A 17441-nucleotide genomic window follows, 5' to 3' on the forward strand; every position below is an offset into this window, starting at 1 on the left:
CACCTTGATCCTCAGTGCGGACCATTCAACCCTCAATGTGCACTTGAGTGTTTGCCTTAGGACTTGGAGGTTGAAATCATTCCATCTGGATGTTTCATGTGAAATCTATATTGTGCCACTCGGGTAGAGAGCACAGCTCTGAGGGCAAGGCTGTTTATTAGGCTAAAATATATACATGCCCTAGATGCTTTTGGTGTGCGCTTGGCGTCTAGCCAGACGGGTCTCCAAGCCTCCCATCCGTGTGCACGGGAAGCCTCGCTCAGACTGTGGGATGTTCCCCGTTGCCATGTACCTCCCTTGGAGAAAGAATATGGCTTTGAGTATTTGTGAGAACTCTTCCAGAGCTTACTGTTCAAAGAGGCCTTACTGTGGGTGTGTTTGTAAATTAAATGACCGTGCTTTAATTGTCGTTGTATAAGCACAGGTTTCATATATAACAGGTTTGCTTTAGGTGTGGTTCCCACATTTCAGAGGGACTTCGAGTGCAGAGATTCCGTCTCAGCAGCTCTGCCCCATGGGGTGCTGTGCTCTGCCTGGTCCATGCAGCGTGCTGGGCATACGTGGGGCAGGCCGTGCCGTGGAAAGGACGCCTCGGGTCTGGGGTTTGAATCTTGACTCTTCTTGCTGGCCTTGTAACTGTGGGAAAGGGGCTTGTATTTTCTGAACATCAGTTAAATAAGGATAACAATACCTACCTCATTGGGTGGTATATTCATTTCCTAGGACTCTTGTAACAAAGTACCATAAACTGGCTTAAAACAACGGCGAGAAATGTATTCTGTCACAAAGCTGGAGGCTAGAAGTCCAAAGTCAAGGTGCTGGCAGGGCCACACTCTGAAGGCTGTAGGGAAGAATTGTTCCTTGCCTCTTCGGGCTTCTGGTGGTGGCCAGCCACCCCTGGCCTTCTTTGGTTACCAGCAGCATAACTCCACTCTCTGCCTCTGTCTCTCCTCTGTGTCTGTGTCTCTCTCCTCATACAAGGACGCTAGTCTCTAGACTTGGGACTCACCCGAATCCAGTGTGACCTCACCTTAACCTGATCATGTGTGCGAAGACCCTGTTTCCAAATAAAGTTCCACTCTGAAGTTCAGGAAGGACATGATTTGTGGGGACACTGTCCATCCCATTATAAGGGGTTAGAATGGCTGAAATGAAACCAGTTCTTTACAGCCCAGTGGAAACTCAGTGAATCACGAGAAGCCGCGACTTCAGAAGGCTTGACCCGTTTGCTCTGTGACTTCATCCTCCTTTCTCAGTTGATAGTCACCGCTCTGTGGTTATGCTGGGCCACCTTCACCTCACTTTCTTCACCGTCTTTTGGTTTGCCTCCTGATATTTCTCCAGGATTTTGACTCCCAGCTCCCATTTTTTCCTTTCTCCCATCATTCTGGGAACACTAAGATTCATGTCAGTGACCCACCCCACAACCTTCCTTTTATCTACAGGATGTGCCTTAGATCTTATCTGTGTCCATTCCCAATCCTACAGTCATTTCAGGTGCCTGCCCACTGGCACCGCCCATCCTCTGGATCCTGGAATCTCTGCTTTCTTCAACTATCAAGACTCCAGCCTGCACTCAAACCCGCCACCTCTTGCTCGAGTCCTACCCATTGCTTCCCATGAAAAATCACACGACGCTACCGAATGGTTTTTTTTTATGGAGTTATAATTCCTACTCTCAGCTGGACCTCCACGGCTGCTTGGAAGCCCCTTCACTCATGTCTAGTGGGGTTCCTTTCTCGTTTATCCCAGAAGCTATTAGAAACAGTAGCTCTTCAAAACATTCTTCAAGCTTCCAGCCCAGCACTGACCCTGCGTGCTTTGCCTCCCGCTTCCCGAAGGAAACAGAAGCCGTAAAACACCAACGGACCTCCCGTGACCGCCATGCCCCCGATCGCCCTACGCCCTCTTTATCTCAGGGGCAGACCATGGCTCTCGCTTTCAAAGCTCAGCCTTCCACCGAGTTGAGCCCTCAGTTCAAACCCTCACCCCTTGTGTTTTTCATTCTGTTCCTCGCCACTGACCCCTTTGCTTGCCTCAATCTATAAACACACTTAAATCTTTCTCATCTTAAAAGTTCCTTCCTTGACCTTTACATTTAACTGCTTTAGCTTGCTCCTCCTGGGAGAACCAGCTGTACTGTATGTTGAGTAACTTCACACGTTTCTTCACCTTTCTGTGCCTTAGTTTCCTCACCTGTAAAATGGCTACTAATAATACCTACCTCACAGGGTTACTGTTAAGACTGAATTGTAATGTGGTGTGGTGCCTGGCACTGGGCATTTGTAGTGATTCTTTAGTGGTGATAGCATCCTGCCACCCGTGTCTGGGCTTTGACTGGACCCAGTTCATGGCACGGGCCCAGCGCCGACAGATAGTAACGTGAGCAGGTGCTAGGTGGGCTTCTGTCCGCGGAAGGCGGTGAGCTCCTGGTGGGCCAAGGTCATTTCCTCTTCATCTTTTCACCCCTAGGATTTTGCACAGTATCTGACATAGAAAGGGAGATGGATGGATGGATGGACAGACATATGCATACATACTAAACAAATGAATGCTTGGATTACATGGATGGAGCCATTCTTTCTCGCTGGAGGCAAGCTGGCTTGACCTATTCCCACCGTATCTCTGCCCCCAGAAAACTGAGCCTACCTCATGTGCCGTGGTTTTTAAATAATGAGTAAAGTTTTAATATTGGTGAACATCATCAAAGAAAGGTATTTGGTAGGGTTATGGAGACTCTTAAGTCCATTTGCAGATGGAGACAAAGGCATCAGTGGAGAAGGGGTTAATAGCGGCTCCCAAGTGGGAGGAAGATAAAGCTGTTCAATGCGCAGCTCTGAATTGAGCCCCCACCCCCTGGCAGGCGGTGGGCGTGGGGCCAGGAGCTCAGTGGTGAACAGGGCAGATGCTGGCCTTTGGCCATGCCCTGAAACTCCGAGTCCAGTGGGAGGTTGACAGGCCTTTACAGATACTGTGGAAACATGGTCTAATTATAATTGTGCCAAGCGCTGTGGAAGAGGAGCTTGGGAGGGCTGGGGGCCTGGGGCGATGAATAGGCAGCTTGGTGACGTGGGGCGGGCAGAGGACCAGCCTGTGTCTGGAGGAAGGTGTTCGTAATTACGTACTGTATCCATGGCACTGCATTCAGCGTTTATGTAAAAAAGGCTTCAGGACTTACTGATGCAACCGTCAAAGGGAGGTGACGGGTTTCGGGAGAGCAGAGATGCTGGAACCTGCCTGTGTGAAGAGTCTGAAATAATGTAGGGAAAGGGAACATACCATGTATTGGTCTGAAATAGTGAACATTATACAGAAAGCTCTTCTTGAAACTATCGGGCTTGGTAAAACCTCGAGAATGGTCAAATGTTTATGTCACGATATATTGATGATTTTCTGGGGCTTCCATGGACACCAAGGAGGGTAGTCTTGAAAGGCCACACTTGGAAGAACTCACTGTCTACCAAATGCATCTTCCATTTTTCAGTCATTGTACTTTGTCCGCCCTCCATTCACTTAAACATGACTCCTTGCAAGGCCTCAGTCATGATCCAAACCAAAAAACCTTCCCAGCCTGCCTCGCTGAGAGTTGTCTCTCTTCTTCTATGATTCACCCTTTTGCTTAGTTTACCAGTCTCTCCTATTCTCTTCTGTCTTGTTGGCATATTTCTCATATTGCTGTATTTTATCTCCATAACTGTCTAGGAAATTCAGTAAAGACTCTGCCAGTGATATTAAAAGCACTGGATAAAGTATATGTTGAATGAATGAGTAAACAAATGAATAGTATTTTCTGTATGCTTTGTGCCTCGTAGATACCTGTCTCATAAAACTGCCTGGTACAGGTAATAGGGGAAAAGATCAGCAAGGCCTGAAGCTTGCCTGCATCTTGTGCTCTGTCTTAAAATATGAGGTGTGTGCTCTTTTTTTTTCTCCCTTGAATGGTATGAATCTGTAAGCTTCTCAGTGGGAACACTGTCTACTTTGTCTAACTTTCGTCTCACCCTTACTGATTATATTGGCAAAGCCATCTGCCCTCCATAAACCAGAGGGCGAAATGCAGCCTTTCCAAAGATAATCTCTCCAACACACTCCTCCAGCCGGCTGCTCAGGCAGACCCGCACTACCAGGCCTGCGCTCCTTCGTGATGCTTAGGGCGTTAGCGTCTTTCCTAAAGAAAGTGGAAGAAAACCCTCTTCCTGCATTGCTCTGTGCCCACTGACCAGATGGCTGTGACCACCGAGTTTCCACTGGTTTTTCAGTTCCCAGTGATTAAACCAAAATAAAAGGAGGTGATGCCATGTCTGGCCAAGGGCAGACATTGCCAGTTACCAAAGCTCCAGCATTCAGCACACGCCTGACATGGTGTGTGCCTGCCCTCAGAGGGGGCACGCAACACTTTCAAAGGCCGGGATTCAGGGGGAAACTTTTAAGTAAGGGGGTGTCATTTGGAAATGATCTGATGAATAGGGGACTTCCAGGCCGGCCATTGAAAATCTCATTTGTGAAGTATCGGCCGGAATGTTTGGAGCCCACATGGAAGGTGAGGCCTGCCTTTCCCACATGCCGCCCTTCATAGCTGACACATTACACATGTCTCTGGAGCATAACATATGGCTTCCTGAACTCGCAAATGTGGCCTAATGTGCTCTGTTAAAAGAGCGTCTGTTTAAACAGTCTCCTGGAAAGGGAGCCATATTCAATAAAACAGTTAATTGCACGTCTGTGGATGTTTTCTCTAGAGCCCTGTAAAACGTGATTTTTTTAAAAGGAACATCGTAGAGATTTTGCAAATTAAAATTTGCCCTAAAGTATTATCTGAAAAGGGAATGGACCACCGTCCTAAATTGTAAATATGAAGAGATTGTTAGAGCATGAATCACGAAGGAAGAGCGAGGATTATCTAATTCAGTAACAACAATCATCACCGTTTTTTGAGTGCCAGGCACGCCCTGTGCCTGACATTTAATTCTCAGGATAACTTGCAAGAAAGTAGGGCCCCCCTTTATTTTACAGGTAAGGATGGGGGGCCTCTGCAGACACCTTCTGGTCCCCAAACGGGAGGTGGCGGAGCCACGGCACCAGCTCAAAGGCGCCGAACTCCAAAGCTCGTTTCTTCTAGACTGAGAGTTTTTAACTTGGGTTTGAGTAGATGGGATGGAAGTCAGGGTTTAAGTCAGAGAACCCTCTGGAATTGCAGGCAAGCTTCTGTGTGCATGTGCATTATTCTGAGGAAAGATCCTAACTTCATTAGAAAAGACCCAGATGTGGGCAGCAGCCGGTCTTCGTTTTAGAGATGAGGGAACACCAAGTGAGAACGCAAACTGTGGGAAGGCACTTGGCGTGGTGTTGATTCGACCAGGGCGTGAACCGCAAGTTTCCTTTATAAACTCTGTGTGTGTGTGTGTGTGTGTGTGTGAGAGAGAGAGAGAGAGAGAGAGAGAGAGAAACATCACATACAGAGAAAAGGTCACCCAAAGGGATGTAGTGTATACAAGTGAACATCTGTGGGGCCACTAACCAGGTCATGAAATAGTGCACAGGACCCTAGCGTGTTCCCAGGTGTCCCTTCCTCATCAAAAGTCACACCCTCCCCCCAATCACGGTCCTGACTACTATGGTAACCTTGCCCTTTCTTCTCTTTATGGTTTGACCAGCTGTGCTTGTATCCCTAAACAGTGTGGGTCNGAGAGAGAGAGAGAGAGAGAGAGAGAGAAACATCACATACAGAGAAAAGGTCACCCAAAGGGATGTAGTGTATACAAGTGAACATCTGTGGGGCCACTAACCAGGTCATGAAATAGTGCACAGGACCCTAGCATGTTCCCAGGTGTCCCTTCCTCATCAAAAGTCACACCCTCCCCCCAATCACTGTCCTGACTACTATGGTAACCTTGCCCTTTCTTCTCTTTATGGTTTGACCAGCTGTGCTTGTATCCCTAAACAGTGTGGGTCCATTTTTCTCATTTTTATCTTTGTACACATGCACTCATACTGTGTCCCTTAGTGTCTTCTTTCAGCAAGATTGTTTCTAATATTCATCCATGTTGCGTATAGTTGTTGTTTGTTCATTGTCATTGCTGTGTGGTGTTCCATTGCTGGGTTAAGTTGTAATGTTTTTATCTATCTTATTTTATCAGATATTCGTAAATTTTGCCTACTATGAGCAATGCTTTTAACATCTTTTTTAAAAAAGATTTTATTTGTTTATTTCCAGAGAGAGGGGAAGGGAGGGAGAAAGAGAGGGAGAGAAACATCAATGTGCAGTTGTCTCTTGCACGCCCCCAACCAGGGACCCGGCTCACAACCCAGGCATTTGCCCTGACCGGGAATTGAACCAGCAACCCATTGGTTAGTAATCTGGCACTCAATCCACTGAGCCACACCAGCCAGGGCACTTTTAACATTATTATACATAGGGTTACACATGCAACTGCGAGGAAAAACCTAAAATTTATTAAGTTTTTGTGGGAAACAAAATACCTTGTTCTGCAAGAAAAAACATAAAGAATTTTTCTCATGCCCCACTTTCTTCCTGAATAATGCCTTGTGAAGGAAGACAATCTTTTCAGGGAGTTCTGTGGTTAGCCTTCGTGTGGTTCCAGTTGCCCCTAAACTCAATATAAGAATCAGAAAACAGAGAGCGCCATTGCTGAATCTCAAGGAGTCCAGGCCTCTCCTGAGGTCACTGGGGTCAGAATGTCCAGGGTGGGGTCTGCAAGTCTGCTCACTCAGTAGGCACCCAGGGGAGCCTGGTGACTGGGAGAGACACTGGCCCTGCCTTGATGAATTGTTGTGAGAAGATTTGAAGAAAGTATACCCATGATCGAAGTCTTGGAAAATTGCCCTTAGAAAAGTTAAGAAGTTGGATTTATTGAGCCTATTAAAAAATTGGAAACATGAAGAAATAGTTGCTTACAAAAGAACAAGAACGTTTTATAAATGTAAACAAATAAATATTTGCTCAGTCAGGAGAGATTTAGGTTAAACAAGAGGAAGAAACTCCTGCTAAAATCAGCAGCAGATACATTTGTTAGGCACCACAGGGGTGAGAAATAAAGGCTGTGTCCCTGTCTTCGGGGAGCCAAAGACAAGCAAACAGAGCAAGCTCATGTGGAGCTCGGGAAATGAAGCCAGGATGCGGTATTTTAGCAAGTCTAGACCGTGGGCTTCCATCATGTGAGCAGGCGGCCCTTGGGGACGCGAAGGAGGTCTCCAGGAGGTCTCCAGGCTGGAGCCCTGCAGGGCTTAAACTGGAACTAGGCTTTGGAAGAAAGCCTTTCGTAGGTGGATGGAGTGACAGCATTCTAAAGCAGAGGAGTCCGATGTTTCTTTTTTTACCGTGATTTCCCAGTAAAAAATACACAGGGTCCGGCACAAATAATGCCCCTAGTTTATTACAAAATCATACGCATGTAATTCTGTGATGTAACAATATCACACTCAAGCACACCACATGCTATTTTAGGTGAAATGTTCAAATTAAAACCATAAATTGCTGCACCATATTATTGCCCTACCAACCACACTAAAGCAGGCATTACTTCTGCCGGACCCTGTATATTTTGTATCACCACGCAGTACACACATAAAAACCATTTAACCTTATTAAATATGATGTGTCTGGTGCTATTTTTTCTATTTAAAAAATTGTTGGAATGACCCAGGAATAGATCGGAAACAGGTATTTTATGGGGACCAGGAGCCCAGTGTGGAAGCAGAGCTAAGGCACTAGAGGGAGGGCCGGTTCAAGGGGGGGGGGGGTCCATGGGATGCGGGCAGAGGGGGTGTCGTTGGTGTGATGGTGGTCTCCAGATGTGTAAGTCACCTTGGGATGTTTATGGCAACATTTCGAACTTCACCTATCACATGGTCTGCCTCTTACACAAAACACTTCTGCCACCAAATGTGTGGGCTTTTTCTTTATACCAACAACTGATTCACCAGCTCTCCTGACACCGACGGGGTGTCTGTTGGCGTTTTAACTCACTGCTGACACTAGCTGCCTGGAGTGAGAGTCAGATGCCACAGGATGAGGGCTCAGTCCCACAGGACCGCCCCACTGCAGACACCCACTGTACGGGCCAGGTTGTCCAGCCTTTTGGTGTCTCTGGGCCACACTGGAAGGAGAAGAGTCGTCTTGGGCAGCATATTAAATACATTCTGACACATAATCACAAAAAAGTCTCATAAGTACATTTATGATTTTGTGTTGGGCCTCATTCACAGCCATCCTGAGCCACGGGTTGGATGCCCTTGTGACCAACCCTACTTCTGACCAATCAGCTATAAAGCCAGGGGTTCCCAACAACCTCCTCCTGAGTTCAGTCGTATACGGGAACATCTCATAGAACCCATGAAGGCGCTTTATTTACTATTGCCAGTTTATTGTAGAGTGTACAACTTGGGAACAGGCAAATGGAAGAAATGTATAGGGAGAAGAATGGTGTGTGTGTGTGTGCATCCATGTCCATGCCTGCTCCTGTATCACCTCCCAGTGTGTGTGCACACATGCATCCATGTCCATGCCTCTCCTGCATCACCTTCCCAGTGTGTGTGCACACATGCATCCATGTCCATGCCTGCTCCTGTATCACCTTCCCAGTGTGTGTGCACACATGCATCCATGTCCATGCCTCTCCTGCATCACCTTCCCAGTGTGTGTGCACACATGCATCCATGTCCATGCCTCTCCTGTATCACCTTCCCAGTGTGTGTGCACACATGCATTCATGTCCATGCCTCTCCTGCATCACCTTCCCAGTGTGTGTGCACACATGCATTCATGTCCATGCCTGCTCCTGCATCACCTTCCCAGTGTGTGTGCACACATGCATTCATGTCCATGCCTCTCCTGTATCACCTTCCCAATACCTTGACGTGTGTATGCATCAGCCTAGAAGCTTTCTGGGCCTTGTTGTGAGGATAGGCTGAGGGGATTGGGTGAAGGTTCCTTTGCATAGGCATGACCGATGGGATCAGTGGCCATTGGTGACTGACTCAATCTCCAGCCCCCCTTCCCTCCCTGGAAGTTCTAACTTTTGAATGACATGGTTCCTCTGACAACCAGCCCCTATCCTAAAGCTGTCTAAGGGCTTCTACTCATTCATCATCCTATTAACATAAACTCCGATAAGGTTGAAAGAAGCTTATTATGAATTTTTTTAAAAAAGATGCTTCCCACCCTGGCTGGCTTGGCTCAGTGGACTGAGCACCAACCTGCAAGCCAAAAGTTGCTGGTTCAATTCCCAGTCAGGGCATGTGCTTGAGTTGAGGACCAGGTTCCTGTTGGGGATGTGTGGGAGGCAACCAACTGATATGTTTCTTGCAAATCAATGTTTCTCTCCCTTTCTTCCTCCCTCTCTTCCACTCTCTCTGAAAATAAATAAATAAAAGCTTTAAAAAAAAAGATGCTTCTTTTATGCCCATCACTCGGAAAATGTCATGAGTTTTAGGAGCTCTGTGGTAGGAACCAGGAACAAAGACCAAACTATATTTCTTATATCACAATATCACAACCTACTTATCTGACCAATGCTACCTTTGGACAGGAGATTGGCCAAGATAGAGCTTTTTTTAAAGATTCCTTTTGATGCTGGGTTTCAATTTAGTACCACTCAACAGGGGGATGGAGCTGGAGGAGACATATTTTGCTTCTGTATTTTCAAGAGCAGTGATATTAAGAGATACATGTTTTGTCTGAAATTGTGATTAGCTGTGGAATTTTTGGTATAGGATGTAGCACTGGATGGGATGGTTTTACAGAAGAAAATAACAAGGAACGTCTCCCTGGGCAGGTTTAGGAGAGGAAGGTGGTGGCATCTTGAAACACGGAGAGGTGCATGGCCCAGGACTGGAGGCTCTCTTACGTTAGCATCTGCTCCCTGCTGTTGCCAGACCAACGGGGTCCATTCACCCGGCCACAGCAAAGCTCGATCAAACACAAACGGGAGTTTGCAGCCAAGAGAGTTTTACTAGTTGAGGAATCAGAACCAAGCCCTGAGTCCCCAGTAGGCTAGTGCTCCGAGGCCTGGCTCCCTGATGGCTCCCAGCCGTGTAGGGGAAAATCATGAACCGTGGTGGCTGCGGGAGTTGGACTCACGGTGTCTACGGATGGGCTGGGGTCCGGACAGATCACTGTCTCAGTCCTGGTGTCAGCATGGTGCTAGTCTGTTTCAGGAGTCTGGTCTGTGGGCTTCTTCCGCCTTCCTGGGCCTGGGGCTGAAACACAGCTGAAGTCAAGATGTTGTCTTGAGCCTGACCGAAACTATTTCTGTAGTCAACACACCTACGGCTTTGTCGTTAAGACAGTTTGACCCTGAGCAGAATCTGTTCTTCACATGGCTTGATGACTAAAGAAGGGGGTGGCCAGACAGGCAGGAAAAAGGTTATATCGAAGAAATGGAGTCTCTCCTTGATGACATTGTGACGGTGTCACTTCACCTGGGAAGCCTTGCTGCACAGGATCTGGACTGCCGACACGAGGTCTAACTGGGCCCTTTTGGCCCCTGCCTTTAGAGTACGTGTGAGAATGTTAAGAGTGAAACTCCTGCCTTCTCTCCTTATTTCCCAGCAGATGGTCTGCTTTTTCCCTAGGACCTTCTTCAGGTTTGCCCCCGTCTCCCAGTTTGTTCTGAACTGGTCTTTTGCCTCAGACTCGAAGGCCAGTGTGCACAGCACCCATCCTTCTCCGTCTCGCTGCTTCCTGTGACCCCACCTGCAGGGTGCATGGTGTTGCTCACTGCTTATTACACCATGTGGGGGTAGGCCTGTTCTTTTTGCCTCGTCTTCCCTAAGAGAACAGGAGAGATGAGAGAAAAGAGAAGAATTTTAGGTCTCAAGGGAGGTGCCATTGACCTTGTCCTCCAAAGAGCAGGGAAGGGGGAAATCCTTCTTGCTTTGCCCTATAGAAACTGAACCCCCTAAATAGCCACATGTAACTAATTTTAGGGAACCCCTGCAGTTGGATTTTTCTCTGCCTGAAAGCTGAGTGCACAGCACTGAAAATTATTTCACGTGGCCTTTCTTGGCTTAAGTCCCTTTGGTCATCTCCTCTTGAGATTTAATATCCTTTTGGTCTTCCCAGTGCCCTTTGAATTTGGTTCTGGAAGGACTTAAAAGACAACACTAACAGTGTTGCATTGGGACAAGCAGGTGGGGGTCAGGAGTTCCACATGCACTTGGCTGCAGCTTGTTGGTTTGGGTTTGGCCGGTAAAGACGAGTCTTAGGGAAGTCGGCTGCAGCCCGCGTCTGTGATGGCTGCAATTTGCTGAGTAAAGCTTCCTATTCTCACAAATGCTGGTGGCTGGAGCGGCCTATTTGTCGTGTTCTCCTTTGAGAGGAAGCCTGATTTATGAGTGAAGATAAGCCCTGATGTCTTCTTTGTGAGTAAATTGATTGTTGTGGGAAGGGGTGGATGACTTTGGCCCAGATGCCTTCTCACTTGGTTAAGTAGGGTATCTGGAAAGTTGCCAGTTACAGCCACACCAACGTCAGAAGTTCAAGGTAGAAATTCAGTTCCTTGGGTGCGCTAGCCACATTTCTAGTGCTTACATGTGGCTAATGTGATCTTGATGTTTGGGGCCAAGTGATTGTTGGGCTGAGGGGGCTGTCCTGTGCATTGAAGGATGTTTAGCAGCACCTCAGCCTCCATCTACGAGATGCCAACAGCGCCCCCTAGTCATGGCAATCAGGGTTGCAGTGGTACTGGGGACATCTGGTAGACCCACCCTTGCTCAGTGAGAGGGCAGAGTCCTATTGGGTTTGCCAGTTCTATCCGTGCCAAGAGACTGGGAACATTGTGGGGCCGTGGAAGACTACAGTCCTGTAAACTTCCCTCTAGTTAGCTTTTAGATCCCCAGTGTCTCTTCTGTCTGCCTCCCTAAAGTGGTTCGTGGCAAAGCCCTTAATGTGAAATTCCTGGAGGTTCTAGGAGGAGTCTCTCCCTGGGTGGTAGCTTTGCTAGGGGAAGTCTGGAGGTGTCCCAGGGCCTGCAAAGTGACCTGGGGCGGGGGAGGTCGATATGTCTGTCCCAGGATCTTTTCTCCCTCCTTACTCCTATACACATCACACACCTGCGGATGACTTCCTCAGTCGCTGATTTTATTCTCTCGTTCCCCTGCTCCAAAACCGTCAGTGGCTCGCTGCTGCCCTTTCACGGTTGAGACTTCTTAGTGTTGTACTCGAGGCCCATTTGTTCTACATAGAGACCCTCTCCCTCCTTTGTAAGAGTGGAAGCCAGTTTGTGTGCCCCTGAGAGCTTCGCTGTCACCGTGGTTTGCGTCATCGCACCGTTGGGGCCGGGGTTTGGCTGTGGAGGCTCTCGTCAGAGCCCTTCCATGTCCAGTAGCTTGCTGAGGTAGAGGTTTTGTTTCAGGTGGTACTTTGTTGACTCGGTAGCCTGGACAACTACTTAACAGTAGTTGACATCTCAAAAATCAGGGCTCAGTGCAGAAAGAGAAGCAACACAAGCTGACAAAGAAACACGTGTGTTATTAAATCCTGAGATAGCCTTGAGCTGCTGGCCAGTGGGCTCTGGACCAGGTCAAAGGCCAGTATGCTGAGAGGTCAGCTGTCGAGCTTTGCTAGAAATAAGCTAATGTGTAATCTGCCCTGCAGGTCTCTGTCAGTTGCCTCGTCTTCCCAAGTTCAGTGAAAACAAGTTGATTTTATTTCAGAGTTTGGTCACCAGCTGCCACCTCATTGAACTGTTGATGTTTCCTTTTGGGAAACCGGCTTTCTTGAGTGCCACTCTGGTGAAGGGGAAGGTATTTCTGAAGTGCTCATCTGGGGACGGTGTTGACTTGAGCGAGTAGGGAAGGATGGAGACTCTGCCTGTCGGCCCGGCTGTCGCCTGCTCACTGACGCTGCGTCTCCCCTTTGCTCCGCAGACCAACGAGTGGAACAAGAATGATGACCGGCTACTGCAGGCCGTGGAGAATGGAGACGCAGAGAAGGTGGCCTCGCTGCTGGGCAAGAAGGGGGCCAGTGCCACCAAACAGGACAGCGAGGGCAAGACCGCGTAAGCTATACAGATGGGTTTCTAACTGCCGGTTCTGGGTTCTCAAAGTGTTCTCTGGACTCCTGAGGATCCACAGGGGACCTTCCCATGTGCCTTTAGGGGCTTTGAGAAAGGCTGTCCCCCTACCCCTGCGAATGTGTGTAAGAGGGTAAAGGCTTCCAGATTACACTCTGGGCTTCACTTTGAAAGGTCGTGTTGGTTCCCAGCTATAACCAAAAATTTCACAAGAGGAGGGAGCGCCAGGGCTGCAACCAGTTGATAGGTGGGAAATAAATCTGCCCTAGACTAGAAACAGCATAAAAGAGAAAAATTTCTTTTCATACCCTTCAAACCTTACTACTTACATTATTACTTGCTCATTAAACCCCTCCTTTAACATGAGTAATATGAATTTTGCCTTGTGATTTCCCATGTGGGATACTCTTGCTTGTCATAATGAAAAGTCTTTGATTAAGTGTGTGTGTGTGTGTGTATGCATGTGTTTATTGGTTTGCACTCATCCTTACTCTGGTCGTGCAGTAGAGAGATCATCGACCTTGGAGACAAACAGACTTCTAACATGGACTCTGTCTCCTAGGGGTTTTTTGGTAATCCTTGAGTCTCAATTTGTTCACTGTAAAGTGGAGATGGTTGTATTCAACCACATAGTGTTCACGTGAATAAAATAAGATGCTGACGTTGGCTGGGCCCCCCAGAAACAGGCTCTGAGACAAGAATCTGAGAGCAAGTGGTTTCCCTGGCCAGCACCCCCTCGAAGAGCACGGGAAGGGAATGAAGCGTGCGGAGCGTGTTGTTGGCAGGGTACCGCTGTGGTCCGCTGGAGCTCGTGTTCCTGAGGACCCCAGGGGATCTGCTTAGACTTGGAGCAGGGGTTGAGCAGCTATGCGCTGCTGTCTGTCTTTGTAAATAAAGTTTTATTGGGACGCAGCCAAACCCATTATTGATGATTGCTCACAGCAGAGGCAGACTCGAGTAGTCAGGGCAAATGCTGTGTGGCCCACAAAGCCTAATATATGAACTGTCTGGCTTCTTACAGAAATCGTTTGCTCACCCCGGGTTTCAGGTATACCCAGAGTTCCCCCACCCAGGAGTAAGGAGAGTCGGGTATCTATTCCGAATCTCTCATCCCTCCAAGGTTGAGTGCTGCTCTGAGGGGCCATGTGCTTATGGCCAGAACAAGTCCAAGAAGATAATTGGAGGCGGGGGGGGGGGGGCACTTGTTGCTGATGAGGAGCTGGCATTGGCCCCCAGCACATAGCAGGTACACGATACCCCTTCCCTCCCCTCCTTATCCTAGATGAGTGGTTCTCACCCCTGCCAGCTTTGGAATCACCAGGGGAGCTTTTTAGAAACACTGATGCCATGCCCACTCCAGGTGTCTCGAGTCATTTGTCCCGTGGAGAGGCCTAGGAGTCGATACGTCCCATGTAGGTTCAGCCAGAGACAACCATTATCTAGCAACGAGACTGACTTTAGATTGAAGGTGGGCAAGGAGAACACATTTTCAGAAGATGGGAAATCACAGTTTAGCAGATTTTGCCACTGAGACCCTCTTTCTGACAGCCATCGGATCCCATAGCGTGGACACGAACCCTGTTGGTGTGGGAGCCACGCACAGCCTAAGGTGCGGAATCCTGTCCAGGGCCCAGGCTGTTCCTTCACAAAGAGCAGAGGGGCTTTCTCTCAGATCAGAGCCTGGCCCTCGGGAGCTGGGCTTGTTCTTTGCCAAAGCCCCAGCTTGAGCTGCCCCTCCCTCCCCCCTGCTCTTCTCCCTGCCCCCCCCCCCCCCACCTCCGGCTTCAGTTTGACCTCACTCTGCAGAGGCCTGCCTCTTGGGCATGGGCCACAGGGCTCAACCCCATGAACTCGGACTTGGAAGGCAGGACTTCCCATACTAGGCAGGATTTGTTGTGGGCTAATATTATGTTGAGGCTTCTCAACCTTTTGTAATTGTCAGTTCTTCTCCCTCTTACACTCTAGATGGGAATTTCTTGATAGAAGGGGCTGTAACTTTACCATAATTACATCATCTAGCCCGCTGCTCAGCTTGTTGTAGGTACTTGGAAAGTGTTTGTCGAATGAGTCCGTTAACCTTTTCCCACAATGCCACATGTGGAGTCAGGGCCATTGGAGCGACAGTGGCAGAGGCCACACTTCTGTCCTGAGATTTTTGGTGGCAGATATGGTCCTTCCCAGCAGACTACACAGCTTTCTCAGAATTCCTGCCCCTGGTCCAGCTTCGCAGGGATCTGCACCAGACAGCCTTCATCGCAGGGAGGCGATGGCTTATGACAGTTCTATCCAAGACCGCAACCACCAAAAGGAAGATAGACAGTTTAGATCAGCAGCCCAGCCACAGTTGTGATCAATGACTAAATTGATACCCTTCATCAATAAGATATTTATTATGTATAGAGTACACAGCCAGAAGTTATTTTCTGTTCTCTCTTGTTCATTTCATTGTGGTAAAAATATATATAACACAAAATTCACCATCTGAACCAGAGTAGAGTCTACATTTCAGTGGCACTAAGCACATGGACGATGTCGTACAACCATCTTTACTTTCTACTTGCAGAAATTTTTCTTCCCCCCAAATGAAACCCCACACCCACTGAGCACTGGCACTCCCCAGCCTCCCCTCCTCCCCGTCACCCTGGCAACCACTAATCTGCGTTCTGTCTTTGTGAATGTGCCTGTTCTGGGTACTTCATATAAATAGAATCCTATAATCTGGGGCTCTTTGTCTCTGGCTCCTTTCACTGAGCATGGTGGTTTCAGGGTTCCCCCTGGGAGCATGAATCACTTCTTCATCTCCTTCTAACAGTAAAAGTTAAACAAACGTCGCCCCTTCCATTTACAGATGACAAAATGAAGGCCCCCACGGTACAGCTTTGCCCACGTGACCCCGAGAACCAGTTAACAGGTCTCCCTTTGCATGTGCTGGTCCACCGTTGTTTCCTTCGATGGCGCTTACGCGGGAAGTTAGAACTGTATGATTGAGCGCAGGCCTGCGAACCAAAGGATCACGGTTCGATTCCCAGTAGGGCACATGCCTGGGTTGCAGGCGGGTTCCCTGCAGGCCAACTCCCAGCAGGGTACGCACAAAAGGCAACCATACATTGATGTTTCTCTCCCTCTCTGCTTCCCCTCTAAAGATGAATAAATAAATAAAATCTTTTAAAAAATAAAAATAAAAGAACTGTATGAAAAAGGGAGAAGGAAGATCATTCTTTTTTCAGTGCTAGATTTTTCATAACTAATCGTCTGTCAGCAGTTTTTCTGCTTGGAATATTCCTTTTGATGATTAAAATTATTAACCGATAACCTCAAGAATTTAATTTTTAAAGGCACCACAGAATTAAATCCATCTGGCTTCATATTTTTTTCCAGTCGAAGGGTCTTCGCCTTCAGAATGAGAGGGGTTGTCACTGGCATCGTGTAGTAATGCAAGGCCGGGACGCCTTACGACAGTGCGCCCCATGCGGCACTGGTCCCTTGGCTTGGCCTTCTCACCTCAGCGGGTCTGCATGTCTGCACTCGGTTGGCCTAGCCTGTGCTCTCCTGCCGAGTGTACACGTGTCTCCCTCTCATCCGAAGCCTCTTCTCAGGCTCTGCAGGCTTTTCTGTTCTTGTTCCTGCTCTTCCCGCCTGCACAGGTTCGGTAGCATGGGAACTGCTGACTTCTGGGATGGTCCCAAATCCAGCCCAGCCGAGCGTGTCCCCACTGCCAGAGCTCTTGGCCCCACTGGCCCGTGGAGCGTGCCTGCTCAGAGTTTCAGTGGGACGCACGTGCAGTGGTTTGCCTTTGTCTCCCAAGGGGAGGCCAGGTCACACACTTGGAAGCTAGGTCCTTGACGGTACTTGGCCTCATTCTCTGCCTGCTTGTTCAAGTTTACCCTTTGATTTGTCCACTCCTGTATCTAAATTGGGCTGGAGGCCTATTTTCTAGAGGCTTTATGGTAACCTGCTTTGTAGTTTGCTCAGCGGTGCAGAGTGTTTTCCTGTTGCCTGATAACCCGCAGTCCTGACTTTGGCATTCAGGGGTCCCCCACCCGCCCTACCCCCACTTAGCTCGGTGTTCCCTCGCGCTTGCCTTCTGCAGGATGGGGAGCGGTGTGCTCCCTGCCCTCCCCGCCGCCGTAAGGAAGTCCAGAGGTTTGCCCAGCTTCTGTGTCCCGTCCAGAATGCCTTCCTCTCTGATGTTCCCAGCCCTTTTGTGATGTTTCTTCCCTTTGAACTACTACAGTCTGAATTCAGAATTTCATGTATTTTCTTACATTGACAGGAGCAACAACAGAAAAGACACAATAGCTTAGGAGAAACCTTTGTTTTCTGAAAGACGTGAGTCCCTTCCAACTCAGTAGGCTTGCTGAGGCCAAGGCTCACATGATTTTCGTAGTTGGGCCGGCCTCGTCCACT

At 48.4% G+C, this 17441-nt stretch overlaps 1 protein-coding gene across 3 annotated transcripts in view; it reads left to right on the forward strand.

Moving 5' to 3' along the window:
- The window catches only part of RAI14 (retinoic acid induced 14), a 127024-nt gene that overhangs the window by 63849 nt on the left and 45734 nt on the right, over window positions 1-17441 (forward strand). The window contains exons 1-2 of one of the 3 annotated variants that reach the window (XM_037063145.1): window positions 12630-12765; window positions 12889-13019. In XM_037063145.1, the coding sequence (XP_036919040.1) occupies window positions 12712-12765; window positions 12889-13019 (185 nt within the window). In that variant the 5' untranslated portion in view covers window positions 12630-12711. Of the gene's footprint in view, window positions 1-12629; window positions 12766-12888; window positions 13020-17441 lie in introns of those variants that run through there. The other 2 variants (XM_037063147.1, XM_037063146.1) reach the window with 2 other exon arrangements.

Source organism: Sturnira hondurensis, unplaced genomic scaffold (genome assembly GCF_014824575.4).
Source record: "Sturnira hondurensis isolate 20B ecotype Veracruz unplaced genomic scaffold, ASM1482457v3 Scaffold0014384, whole genome shotgun sequence".
NCBI classification, from domain to species: domain Eukaryota; kingdom Metazoa; phylum Chordata; class Mammalia; order Chiroptera; family Phyllostomidae; genus Sturnira; species Sturnira hondurensis.